Source organism: Bos mutus, chromosome 4, assembly GCF_027580195.1.
Source record: "Bos mutus isolate GX-2022 chromosome 4, NWIPB_WYAK_1.1, whole genome shotgun sequence".
Lineage (NCBI taxonomy): Eukaryota > Metazoa > Chordata > Mammalia > Artiodactyla > Bovidae > Bos > Bos mutus.
In genome coordinates this window covers 88,115,022-88,128,714 of record NC_091620.1, presented here as the reverse complement: position 1 = coordinate 88,128,714, position 13,693 = coordinate 88,115,022, and the positions used below count along the sequence as shown (strand labels likewise).

General features: G+C 38.3%; 1 protein-coding gene across 2 annotated transcripts in view; it reads left to right on the top strand.

Moving 5' to 3' along the window:
* Positions 1 to 13,693, top strand: part of DNAH11 (dynein axonemal heavy chain 11) — a 371,336-nt gene that overhangs the window by 65,149 nt on the left and 292,494 nt on the right. For both annotated transcript variants that reach the window (XM_070369750.1, XM_070369751.1), the window contains exons 19-23: positions 1,828 to 1,944; positions 2,055 to 2,141; positions 8,381 to 8,539; positions 9,429 to 9,512; positions 10,903 to 11,061. In XM_070369750.1, coding sequence (XP_070225851.1) covers positions 1,828 to 1,944; positions 2,055 to 2,141; positions 8,381 to 8,539; positions 9,429 to 9,512; positions 10,903 to 11,061 — 606 coding nt within the window. The remainder of the gene's footprint in view (positions 1 to 1,827; positions 1,945 to 2,054; positions 2,142 to 8,380; positions 8,540 to 9,428; positions 9,513 to 10,902; positions 11,062 to 13,693) is intronic.

The window sequence follows — 13,693 nt, the reverse complement described above, 5'->3', positions numbered from 1 at the left end:
TGGAGAAGGAAATGGCAACCCACTCCAGTGTTGTTGTCTGGAGAATCCCGGGGACAGGGGAGCCTGGTGGGTTCATGCATTGGAGAAGGAAATGGCAACCCACTCCAGTGTTGTTGTCTGGAGAATCCCGGGGACAGGGGAGCCTGGTGGGTTGCCGTCTATGGGGTCACATAGAGTCGGACACGACTGAAGCTACTTAGCAGCAGCAGCCTCAGAATCCTGTCCAGTTTCCATAGAGCCCACACCCTCACTTCCATTCTGCACTGGAAATCTTACAAGATATTGAGGATCTCCCCCTCATCTCTCCCTGTTGAAATCCACTCATTGCTGTAAGCCTCTGATGCAGTGTCTCCTCCTTGAGTGAACCAGTATCAGCTAGACTTTGGAGGTCATCTAATCTATTGGTTTTCAATGACAGTTTACTTTTTATCAAGCGGAAGCTTCTTTGGTATCTGCAAGTACAAAGCAGATAGCAGCAGGTCTAGTGTAGCTGAAGAAGGTTAAGAAACCTGAGCTCACTGCTGAGACTTCTTCATGTCTTCTTTCCCATGGCCCTGAAGGGACTCCATGAAACTTTTAGGTTCTGTGGGGTCAGTTGGAATTGCAGAGTGAAACCATGTACAGATGAGGATGCAGAGTTTTGTTGAGAAGGATGGAAAAACAAGACGAAAAACAGGTAGCTTTAGAGCCCAAGTCTCTTAGCTCCTGGTCTGGTTGGGTATTTCTGTCATGACAATTTGTTGCATTTTAATTTCATAACACCTCCTGATGGAAGTTAACACCTTCTGTCATGAAAAAAGTTGTTTGTGTGCCTCTCCTTCACACTGACAGATGATATAACAATATCCGTCTAAAGCATATGTTTTATCTTTGTAGCCCTCCTCCACCACTCAGATACAGTTTATACTTAGCACAGTGCACTTTTCATAATTGACAGTTATTGAATCATTTATCAAATATGTATCAAAGGTTACAGAATAGTCTTTAAAACCTTTGATTTTTGTACTTCAGATACACAAGTAGAGTCCCATCACCGTGGGTGGTTTTGTGTGACAAAATAATTTCAGTGTCCTGGGAGATGACCCAGACAAACAATGCTTTCTTAGTCTGGACACAAGGAATGCTTTTCAACATCAGTTACACAGGAGGCCTCTTCAAAGAAAGTAAGTTGCTGTTGCTGTTTGCATTGTAGTCAGGACAGCAGAGTTGAGTTGCTACCTGAACAATTTATGACTGCTTTATCCTCCATCAACTAGGAATTAACCTTCCCTTCCCTTTGCCTCATCTTACTTTGAAAATCCTTGTCATTTACAATTAACCCAAACGTTCAAACTCTCCATCCAGAGCGAGTAGAAACACAGCTTTGGGAGTCAGAGGAAAATGAAGGACAAGACTGATTTGTATTTTCATCTCTGCCCCACCAGATCCAAAACATCTTTTTTTCACTGGCTAAATGTGGCTCCATTTCTAGGTGTTAGATCAACCAAGTCATTTCCAGAGCCTTAATCTTGTTCCCTCAGTAGCAAAATAATTTGGTAATTTGTGTTTTATTTTGAAAACATTTTGATTTATGCTGAGGTCGGTTTCAGAGGACAGCCTGGTTTGTGTTTGGAAGATGTGACTCCAGAGGTGCAGTGTGTCAGCCTGGGATTCAGCCTGGTTCTGAGCCTTTTAGTCATTTTAATCTTTGGGGTGTAAACTCCATCTCTCATGCAAGAATGAAAGGATGCCATGGGTGAGCGGAGAATGATTAGGATAGTCTAATCCTGTGGAGCTGGTCTGTTTTAGGTGCTGCAGTGATTCCCATTTGCACCTTTGTTTTTGCAGGAATTACCTGAAAGATGGGAAACTACCAAAAAGATTGCAGCAGCTGTCAGACACGAGGTCTCACCTCTCCAAAACGCAGAAGTCTCCCTCATAAGGAAAGCGTGTGTTTTGTTTGATGTAAGCTAGCTAACAAAGATGTTTTGTTGTTGTTTGTTTAAGAAAGGTTTTATAAGACTGGTTGAAGCTCTTTGTTTGAGATTCACTTTGTTTTTTTCTGCCTTCATCAGGAGAAGCAGGCAGAGTTCAGAGAGAGATTCAGATTCTATGCACCCCTTCGTTTTAATGCAGAAAATCCATATACAGTACTCGATAAGGTAATGTGATTGCAGTGATCTTGTGTGTTATAATAGCTGTTTTAAAAAAGAAATTGGGCACTGAGATATTGCTGTATTTTACCTTAGTTTTGCAATTAGTTATGGGTTGAGAATTAGCTCTATAAAACCCAGTTATAAACCATTTTCCCCAAGTAAATTATATTGTGATTTAAATCATGTCTCCCTAGAATGCTGTTATCATAAAAGTACTCATACTAATGAAACTAACAACTACTATTATTTTTTAAACAGTTTATATGTCAAGAACTTTGTTAAGCATGTTACATACGTTATTTATTTCAGTTCTTGCAATATCCCTATGATATAGCTTCTATTCTTTTTTTCAGATAAAAATATAATCATGTATAACTGAGTAACTTGTTGGAGATAACACAGTTAATGACAGAATCAGTGTTAAAATTTTAGCTGTTTATTTTTTTAAAAGATGAGAAATATTGACCAGTGTGCTATTTCCTATGTGATACTTGGTTCATAATTCTTAATCTTAGTAAGAAAAGTCCTTACTCTTACTTACTCTTCCTCCTGCCTCTGATTTATGTCTTTGCCTCATTCTATACTTCTCTTCTTTAGGCTTGATTACATGTCCTCAATCTCACTCCCAACTGCACACTATATATGTCTCCATGCTCACTCCCCAAATATATGTTATGTGGTTTTCTGGAGGTGGCTAATGTTTTAGGGCCTTTCAAGTGAATGCCCATAACTTATTCTTAATTCTGGATACAAATATTATTGAGTCATTCAATCCTAGTTCATAATGAGCTACTTTATCATAGTTGACTATAAGAATGTATGTAACTGGCAGATAATCCAAAATGGTACATAATTCATGAGGCTTAAAAAAACATTTTAAAATTTTATTAGAAAAATTATATCTTTGTTTCTCTAAGAATTCTTAATCTAGCAGCCTAACTGATGACTTTGAAGCTTAGATTCAAGGACCGGGAGTTTTTCTGGGTTCATGTAGGCTGCCATCCTGACTTGACTTCATGCTGGAGATAGTCCTTAGTCCTTTTGTTGTTGTTGAGTCGCTCAGTCATGTCAAATTTTCTGTGACCCCGTGGACTGCAGCACGCCAGGCTTCCCTGTCCTTCACTATCTCCTGGAGTTTGCTTAGACTTATGTCCATTGAGTCAGTGATGTCATCCATCTAGTTCCCTGTTGTCCCCTTCTCCTCCTGCCTTCTATATTTCCCAGCATCAGGGTCTTTTCCAATGAGTCAGTTCTTTGCATCAGATGGCCAAAAAATACTCCTTAGACTCTTGTAAGGCTTGAAGCTGACATGGTTTTTTACTTCTCTTTCCAAATTTTGGTTTGAATTTAGTTTTAACTGCTTTCAACCATTCATTAAACACCATTCTATATAGCATGAGTTCTTTTCTTTCACTTGGCTGAGGGAAAGTTGTTAATACATTCACTGAAAAGGGAGTAGGTTAGAATATTCTAATACTGTTGGTTTTTTTTAAGATTATACCTACATTGCGGGTGGTCTCAGCAGATTGGACGGGGACATGTTTTTCCTTGACTGTGCGCTGTGTGTAAACATTTCCTGCAGTTATCATTTATTGAGTCTTACCATTTTCCTGCTATACTATAACACCATATAGTTACATGTTTAAAAGTTAGATATCTAACTTTGCACCTATAGAATATGTTGAGGATTTATACAAAGTTTTAAATATAGTAGGACTCGGTTACTTTTATCTTGAAGTCATTTTTTTATGTGTTTGTTCAACAAGCGTGCCTAATGTTTATGTAACTAGCTTTAACCCAAGTCAGGTATATGCTTGTTCTGGACTGACATGGTAGGTTCCAGTACTCAAGGCACTTCACTCCAAAAGATGGAAACCATTGACCCACCAGGAACAAGGGGAGTAGTGTGGTACATCTCTCCTTTTATAACCAATTACTGGGAAATTTATATTATGTGCTATTCTTTCTTCATAGCCAAAGATACAGTGAACAATTGAATTAAAATAGTTAGGTTTATATTTCTAGGAATAATTAGTATAACTAATAGGGAAATAATTAAAAATAAATAAAAGGGCTGTTGACTCTGGGGAGTGTGGTTGACTAGCCATTTCAAAAATCCCTCTTTTATAGAACAGATGCTGAAACATGTCCACAAATAAATAATTCTAAATCTATTGCTGAGTTCCCAAGAAAACAAGAGAAATCTTTAAAGGGCAGGAAAATAGAGTAGCTGAAACCAGGATGGAAAGCAGAGGGAAACAAAAGCCTGTGCTGCTGTAGGGCAAATCAAAGTACCAGAAGTCTAGAACTTTGTAATTAGCCCTTTCAAGGCAAAGGAGGAGATCCTTTTGAGAGGGCTTCCCTGGTGGCTCAGCTGATAAAGAATCCACCTGCAATGTGGGAGACCTGGGTTTGATTCCTGGGTTGGGAAAATCCCCGAGAGAAGGGAAAGGCTACCCACTCCAGTATGTTCTGGCCTGGAGAACTCCATGGACTGTATAGTCCATGGGGTTGCCAAGAGTTGGACACAACTGAGCGACTTTCACTTTCACCCTTAATGAGAGGGTGGGCTGGGAAAATCTGCAGCCTGCAGGGAGCCTTTGAGATGACAGTCTTTGCTCAGAATAGGGTGAAAAAACAGAGAAAAGGATCCTCTGGGAATTGGTAAACATGGGCCTGTTCTCCCAAGAATTGTGGTTCAGTTTTGTTCTACTCTGATAGTTAAGGAATTTCCAGGTCAGGAAACTGAGATGGTTACAAATAGTTCTTAGCACACAATAGAAGCAAATCCAGATCTCCTCTGCATAGAAGAGAATAAAGTGATCTTATTCTAATCTGTTCAGGGGCCCAACAGATTAAATTTAGTTAAATTTGAGTTTACGGTAAAATAAACACACCATCATGCATAAGGGCCAGCAGAAAGAGCAAACGACAGATACAGACACATATAAAATGTCATATATTAGAAAACGTTTATTGGGACTACTCTGGTGGTCCAGTGGTTAAGACTGGGCTTCCACTGCAGGGGGCCTGGTTTTGATCCCTGTCAGGGAACAAAGATGCCACATACACATAAAAAACAACTCAACATTTATTATGGAAATAAAAGGTAATATTGAAAAAAATAAGCAAGTTCTCAGTTTTGAGACTATCAAAAATGATCAGCTGAGTTTGAAAAAGGACCAGGGACTTATGGGAGTGAAAAATAAAATTATTTTAAAAGACACAGCTCAGTAGTGGTTAAAGAACTAGTTAAATTGAAAAGAGGATTAGTGAAATGCAAATGACATTGGAAGGAATCACTTAGAAGACAGCACATAGGTGAAAGGAGATAAAAAATACAGAAGAGAGAAGAGATACAGAGTAAGAAGTTAGAATGATGTCTAACTTTTCTACTCAGACTTCCTGGAAGAGAGAATAAGCAGACTATTAGACAAGCAGTGGAGATAGAGTAGCTGGGATTTTTTTTTTTTTTTTAAGAACTGGTCAAAGCATGAATCAACTAATTGATGATATTCACTGATAAAGGTTAAATACAAAGTCAACATCTGGACACATCACAATGAACTACAAAATACCCATGGCAAAGAGAAAACCTTTAAAGCATGCAGATAGAAAAGACAGATTATCTGTTAGAAGTGATACCTGAGGTAAGAGCATATTTGTCACCAGCAACAATGGAAGCTGGGCGATAGATGGTTTTTTCCCAATTCTCCAGTGTAAAATTATATTTCAGTAACGAGTATATTTAAGGTAAACAAAAGCGGAATGCATCAACCATCAACAAATCATTGCTGAAATGACTTCCAGTATGTATATTTCAAGAAAAGAGAGGACAAACAAAGCCAAAATTGATTCTCAGAAAAGACTAATTATATTGACAAATCCCAGGTGGAATTAACAAAGGGAAAAAAGAAAAATCCACAATTCTAGGAATAAATAGGGAATGGCAGTACAGAAAGAGCAAAAATTCAAAAGATCATCAAATATAATCAATAAAATTTAAGCAAAGTGGATACATTTTTGGAAAAACATAACTTACTAAAACTGTCTCAAGAAATAACATACCTGAATAGTCCTATAACTATGAAAAATTAACCAATAGGAAAATAGAAATATAAACCATTAGTTTAAAACAGAATAACAGGCTCCGATGGGATTATAGGTTAATTCAAGGAGCTTTCTGGAAATAAACCTCATTCATATGCTTCCAGAGCCCAGAAGAAGAATGAACACTCAAAAATTGCTCTATGAAGCATGTCTTATTTTTGTGAAAGGACAATATGAGAAAGGAAAAATTACAAGCTGTTCTTTTTTCTGTACACATAGATACAAACAAACTAAACCAAACCTAATCAAATAATCCATATAAATTGGTTGGGTTCATTCCAGGAAAATGTTTAATTTAACATTAGAAAATTAATATAATTCATCATATTAATAGATTAAAAGAAAAGTCATATAATCATCTTAAGAAATGCCAAAAGATCTTTAGGTATCATTCAACATTCACTTATGATAGACACTCTATCCTTTTGACCCATTAAAGGATAGCAAAACTCTATTTATAAAGACATTTTTACCAGAGCACATAAAAATCCTAGTAGCATTAGTGTTAATGGTGAAATACAGAAAGGACTATCAGCAGTAGAATAAATTAATTGTAGTGTATTCACACTGGGTAGTTCTATAAAGTGGTTGAAATGAACTTAATACATACTTTTCATGAATATGTAGAAGTACCTCAAAAATAAAATATATCAAAATTCTTAATATATAGTGTTCATATAAATTTCCAGCCATAAATTCTAAGAGTTTAGCATTTGCAGTACAAACACATGTAGTGAAAATATTATAAAATCAGTGATGTTAAATAAAAATTTAGTGATTTTGTTTATAGTGGGAAAGAGAAGGATAAAATTAAGGTCATTAAAAGTTATTAGTAATAAGTATTTCCTAAGCTGGATGGTGTGTACACCCATAGCCAGACCCCTTTTTATGTGTATGGACTTTTTCCTAACATTTGTAACACTAAGAGAATTGCAGTTAATGTTTATAACATGTTTATAAAGGTATAACGTAAAAATGAAACAACTTACATCATGCAAGAGTGCTAATATTCTAATTTGCGTTGCAAGAAATTAAGAGAGTTGCAAGCTGATAAATGATTAACTGTGGGTATTTAAAGTTAAGAAAAGAAACTCAAAAGACCTAAAGTAATAGAATTGTTGGATATTGAGAGAAGGTTGAGAGAAAATATAAAGTAGAAAAGCAACGTTAAATCCTTTGTTTGCAAACCCAGTAAATCTGTAATGTCCAAACTTGATAAATCAATAAGCACAACCTGTGCAGAGAACTGAGAACTAGAGAAACAGCCTCCAGAAGAATGGGAGTGAGGGCCTTGGGTTTCCAGCTTTTCCTGCATGCATGCTCTTTTGTACTCTTTGCACTTGACCATATTAAGACACTGGTATGTTAATAAAAACTAAAAGTGAGAATTGGCTTATCAAAAAAAAAGAATTGGCTTATTAAGAAAGAAAAGAGTCAGCTTATATTCGGTGTAAAACATAAACTGTTGTACATTGGAAATTTTTCATGGGTGTGCTCCGTCTCATCAGTCATGTCCAACTCTTTGTGACCCAATGGAATGCAGCCCGCCAGGCTCCTCTATCCGTGGAGTTCTCCAGGCAAGAATACTGGAGTGGGTCGTCATGCCCTCCTCCAGGGGATCTTCCCGACCCAGGGATGGAACCTGTGTCTCTTATATCTCCTGCATTGGCAGGCAGGTTCCTTACCACTAATGCCACCTGGGAATATTTTGTGTATTGATAATCTCTAGGACATTCTTTAAATTTGAAGGTTGTTTTTTATTTTTAAGTGATTTATTCTTCAGTGGAAGCTTCTAGCACCACCTCTTTTGCTCCCCAGAAAAGTCCCCAGCTGTATGAGGAAAATAAAGAGGAAAATTTGTATTCATAGCAATTTGATACCAGAGCACATTTTGCTGAAATAGTGTATGGGGAAGGTATTGATATCATTGTTGTATTTACTGATAGTCTACTCTAGCTTTTTGAGTAGCTGTGAGTTTGCTCATCTAAAGCCTTCTTACCAATAATTATACTTCAGATTTCTCTTTCTTTTAAAAATCGAAGTTGTGAATGTTAATAGAACCAGAACACTGTGGCTTCTCTTCTCTGGCAGCTTGTTGGGTATTAAGTGTGTTTGTGTTTCTGCTTTCTCCTCAGGCAAATCAAGAGCTTGAGGCATTAGAAGAAGAGATGCTGCAAATGCAGGAATCTACTCATCTTTTTGAAGTGGCTCTTCCAGAGTACAAACAAATGAAGCAGTGTCGCAAAGAGATAAAATTGCTCAAGGGGCTCTGGGATGTCATTATTTATGTTAGAGTAAGACACTGCTTGTTGAAAACATGCGTGTTTTTTTTTTTTTTTCTTTTAGTATTTCTTTTGTATAAATATACAATTTTTAGTGTCTGCATAATTTTATAATATCTTAAAATATGTGATTGTTAAACTTTGTCCCAGAATTGGAGTTCCTATAACTTGTTAGTTGAAGATTCTTCTCTGAATTATTAGTGGTTTTTGTTTTCAGTTCTCAATGAAACTTGGTATGAGTCTCAAGTCCTTCTAGAGGGTTCTATAGAATATAAATAATGAATATATGTTGCACTCATATGGTCATCTCTGCATACAAACTCACATATACACCCATGCTTGTACTTATATATGTGTGCATATATAAACAGGCCTGGCTAAAAATAATTTGTATATTGCTAGTTAAGTTACAGACTTAAGTATAAAAATAAGTTCTAGGGAACCAGGCATATTGCAATATGTGTTATACAGGATTTTCTTTGAAGTTAGTTGAAAGCCATATAGAAATACATTTATAAGAAACTCACGAGAGTTTTGGCTATAATGGATGAAGGTTTTCTTCCAAAAGCTTATCTTATATGTAGAATTATAAAAATATGATATTTAATGGTAACATTATTTATCAATTCATTCAGACTACTCAGGATTAAATGATAATGATGGTATGTGTATGGAATTTGCCATTGCTTCTAGAAATTAATGTATCACAATGTTTTAGCCTTAAGTTTGGCATGTTCTGATAACTTTTTTGTTTTGGTGTTAGGGAAGCTTTGACAGATGCAGTTAATACTTAAGTAATTGACTTTCCCCTGGATGATGGAGCTGCAGTTTATATATTTTGCTGTGGAGACTTGCTTTCACCAAATGTTGTTGACACTTTTATCTGCTTGTGCGTTTTCAGAGAAGCATTGATAATTGGACTAAAACCCAGTGGAGACAGATTAATGTGGAGCAGATGGAAGTAGAACTCAGAAGGTTTGCCAAGGCAAGTTCCATAACTGTCTGTGATGACGATTTATCTTCCTCTGCACCACCTCCTTCCATCTTCCCTAACCTAGAATCTGCTGTGTTGGGCCGCATGTCCTTATTTACTTCAAACAGGATGATTTGAGACAGGAATTTTTTCCCCACTCTAGCCAGTTGCACTTGTAATCAGGCCTGCCTTTCTGTGAATGAGTGGATAAAAGCATATTAGGGCTAATGAATTGATGAGCAGCGGCTATACTCAGGCACTCTCTGTAGCTGTTTAGAGTAAAAAAGAGGTGAAGAGCAGGGCTGAGGGGTTAGGCGTATGAAACTGTTGAATTCTTTACTTAGCAACTGTAAGTGTATTGTATCTTCAAAGGTACCTTTTGATTGTGGGCTTTGGGGCAGCTCATTGGGGTAACCTGTGGAAATACATGAAATATTATGATCTTTACTCTTACTACCTACTTTGATATCACAGCGGGGCTCAATACAACAGAACTCAGCTTCTTTGAATATTGTGTTTTGGTATCTAATCCCTGCTGTCCTATGCCCGCTAAAGAAAGTAAAGCCTCTTTGAATAAAGCCAAATGCATAGCAGTGAGAGTCTGGGTCTTTTGCTGTCTTCTTGCCCCAGAATGTCCTTGCCCAAATTCATTCCTGTGTTGCACTCCAACCAGCTCTTCCCATCTTTTTCTCCCATTTTCTCCTGGTCCAAGAACCCTAACTAAAATGTCCCATCATTCTTTTGGATAGCATGGGGTCACTGTGCTTCTCATTGCTCACTTTCCTGCCTGTGTCCTTTACCATTGCACGGTCTCACTGCAGACTTATAGTTTAAACCCCACTCCCAGCTGAAACTCTTTTGCTTTTTTTCCTCTAAGTAGCACTGTCCTTTTGTACTGAAATTGTTACTTTATTTTGGGTTTTCTCATTCAAAATTGTTGATATTGTTCCATGAGCCAAGAAGACAGTCAAGTCAAGGACCCTATTTGAATGTCTTAAAGTTATTGAAACAAGTCAGGTCTTTGGAGGAAGGTCTTAGCAATCCAGTAACGATCTCAGTTTCCTGCATGTTTATGTTTCTAGAGGAAACTTTCTTCATTCACATGCTCTGTAGACTCTATTATTTCACTGCATTTAATGACCTGTGGGTTTCCACATGGGACATCCAATTGGAGCCTGTGAATAAGAAGCCAGTGAATCTAGGTGTCTTGTACATAGTGCACTAGTACATGAGTGAGTGGATATTTTTCTTTTTTATCTGGTTTTAGTCCTTAATCTATGAGCTTAAACATGTTTACTCTCTTCCTAATCCAGGAAAAAGTACACATAATTTTTTATAGGAGGCAGATTATAAGGTATATTACTATATGCAAGAGCTGGGTTGTTTTTTCACTTTCCTTTAGGAAATCTGGTCTCTGGAGAAGGAGGTTCGCGTGTGGGATGCCTACTCAGGCCTGGAAGGCACAGTGAAGGACACGATGACCTCTCTGAGAGCCGTTGCTGAGTTACAGAGCCCTGCCCTCAGGGACAGGCATTGGCACCAGCTGATGACGGCCATTGGGGTCAGTGTCCTGGGTTTATTAACTGAATATTTTTGTGACATGTTATTCCTTGGTTCATATCATTCATCTGGGATGAAGTGGGATTTGGGAGAAGGTCTCTGATGAGATGTAAGAGGTCAGTCTCCTTGAGATGTGACAAAGGACTGGACGTGCAGAGTTCCTGGTTTCAGCCTCTGCTGCTATAGACTAACTGTGTCATTCCTTCACACCTGCCCAGCTCATGTGCTGAAGCCTGAATCCCCAGTGTGACAGCATTTGGAGATGGAGTACTTGGGAGATGATTAGGTCATGAGGGTAGAACTCTAGTGAATGAGGTCAGTACTTTTGTAAGGGGACAAAGGCCCCAGAACTTTCTACTCTCTACCATGTGAAAATAAAAGACAGATGTCTGTTAACTAAGAAGGAAGCCTTCACCAAGAACCCAATGAAGCTGGCACCCTGATCTTGGACCTGTAGCCTCTAGAACTGTGAGAAATAAATGTTTGTTGTTTAATCCCCTAGTCTATGGTGTTTCGTTAAAAGCAGACAGAAGTAATTAAGACACCCCCCCCCACTTTTATCTCTTATTGGCTATATGACCTCACACAATACACTTAACCTTTCTGTATTGAGTTTTACTTTTTATTAATAAAATGAGATGGATGCTGTCTACTCTTATACATCATGTGTATCTTGTAAGAATCAAGTAAGATAATGTGAAGGCATTTTATAGAGCAGGACATGGCTGCAGAAAATATTATATTTAGTGGACAGGGTGAAAGACCACAGAAGTGAATTTAGGAGGAGAGAGAATTTGGAAATAGTCATCCCCTCCCACAATTCATTTAATAATAGTGTCGTGTTTTGTTTTGATGGTCTTTTGATGGTCTTGATTTTATTGCAAAATATAGAATTATTTCTCATGTGTCCATGCCGCTTGAGATTATGTTTTCTTTCCCTTCTAAATCTTTTTAAGAGCAAATATACCAACCTTACATTTTATTTTCTGGGGAAGGTGACCTTCATGAATTTAAAATATATTACAGGCAGCCTGATGTGCTTGTTTTCTGCTAGGCACACGTTGTGGAAAAAGGCTCTCATGATTTGAAGACAGAGTTTGCAGAGTGGGGAAATTGAGGAGAAGCTCAGCCTGGTGAAGTGGGGTCGGCCTAGGCTTTATTGGTCCAACCCTAGCACCTCTCTGGGATCCTGGGCCAGTTACTTGCTCTCTGTACCTCAGTTGCCCCTTCCATGAAATACAAGTAATGCTATAGCACTCCTGTGCAGACTTGGTGAACGCACAGGAGATGAGATTACGTATAGACCTAGCATGCAGCAAATCCTCAGTAAATGGTCCCTGAAGCTGTTATTATAGTACTTTCCAGAGAATCTTTTAGACATTGCATATTTAGACTTCATAGTTGATGACTATGTTCTTTGAGAAAATTTTTATTGAGTCTCCCAACATGGTATGTAGACTGCATGTCCCTACTCCCCACCCCCTCCTCACATTTCCTCTAGTGAGCTTTCTCCTCACCACAGGCTCTTACCTGTACTATGCCTTTCTGCAAGCTGGAAAAAGATGTCTTCTTGGCAGACAATTTAGAAAAAGGCATCTTCCTCTAGGCTGCTCTGGGGCATCAGAGCAGCGACTAGATCCAACTTCCGGTTGTCACCTATTCACTTCCAGTTGTCCATATTCACTGTACAAACCATGCAACTAATCAGGGGGCCCTGTGACACATCCCTGCTCGTTCCTCCTGTAAGACAGACCAGACCCCCGTCAGCTCTGGAGTGAGGTCAAACATGATACAGAAGTAACTAACTCATCTGGTTTGCTCAGGACATTTTAGGTTTTAGCCAAGGAAGCACCCAGTCCTGGACACACAGGGCTGTTTAGTCATCTTGTGCAGAGAGGCAGATGGAGATCAGCAGTGTTACAGACTGGGGAGAGCCAGAGAAGACTTCAGCTTCCAAGAGGGAGGGACTGGATGTTAATAGGAGAAGCAGGAGTGGAAACCATGTAGTGGGGTCAGCTCTTCATTTGTGAAGGACATGGGCACAGTTCACAATTGTGAAGGACTTTGGGCACTTAGGAAGAGCTGAGAGCTTCTTAGCGAATACTGGGGTGGGGAACTCACGAGATGATGAGGAAACGGGAATGACTTTTTTCACGTGGTAAATATGAATAATGACAGTATGAGTAAGAATAATTATTTTTTGCCAAGGAACTAAGATTAAATCAATGATAAAACTAGGTTAAATCATGAAAGCAACTGGGAATTATGTTCAGTGAATAGAATACTTAGAAGACAAATGATCTACTACAGGATTCCTGGGATTTCAACTAAATTATAATAAATGAATAATGTGATTCTTTTTAAATTTGGGTTTTGTGGGCAAAGGAGATAACAAATGAGCTGACAAGGGAAGGTTATGAAACAAAAGGAAGTAGTATAGTGTGAACTTGGCCTAAACCTCAGCCCTCGCTTCCGGTGGATGAAGCCTCCGTAACTGTGAGCCAAAAGGCAGTGTCTTTGGTGGTTCACACGTTTCAGAACTTGACATGTACTCAGCTGCTGACTTGAGTATATTTAGCTCTGATTCAGTCCTCTGGCCATTAGGTAAAAGGAACCGTTAATATATATGGAAT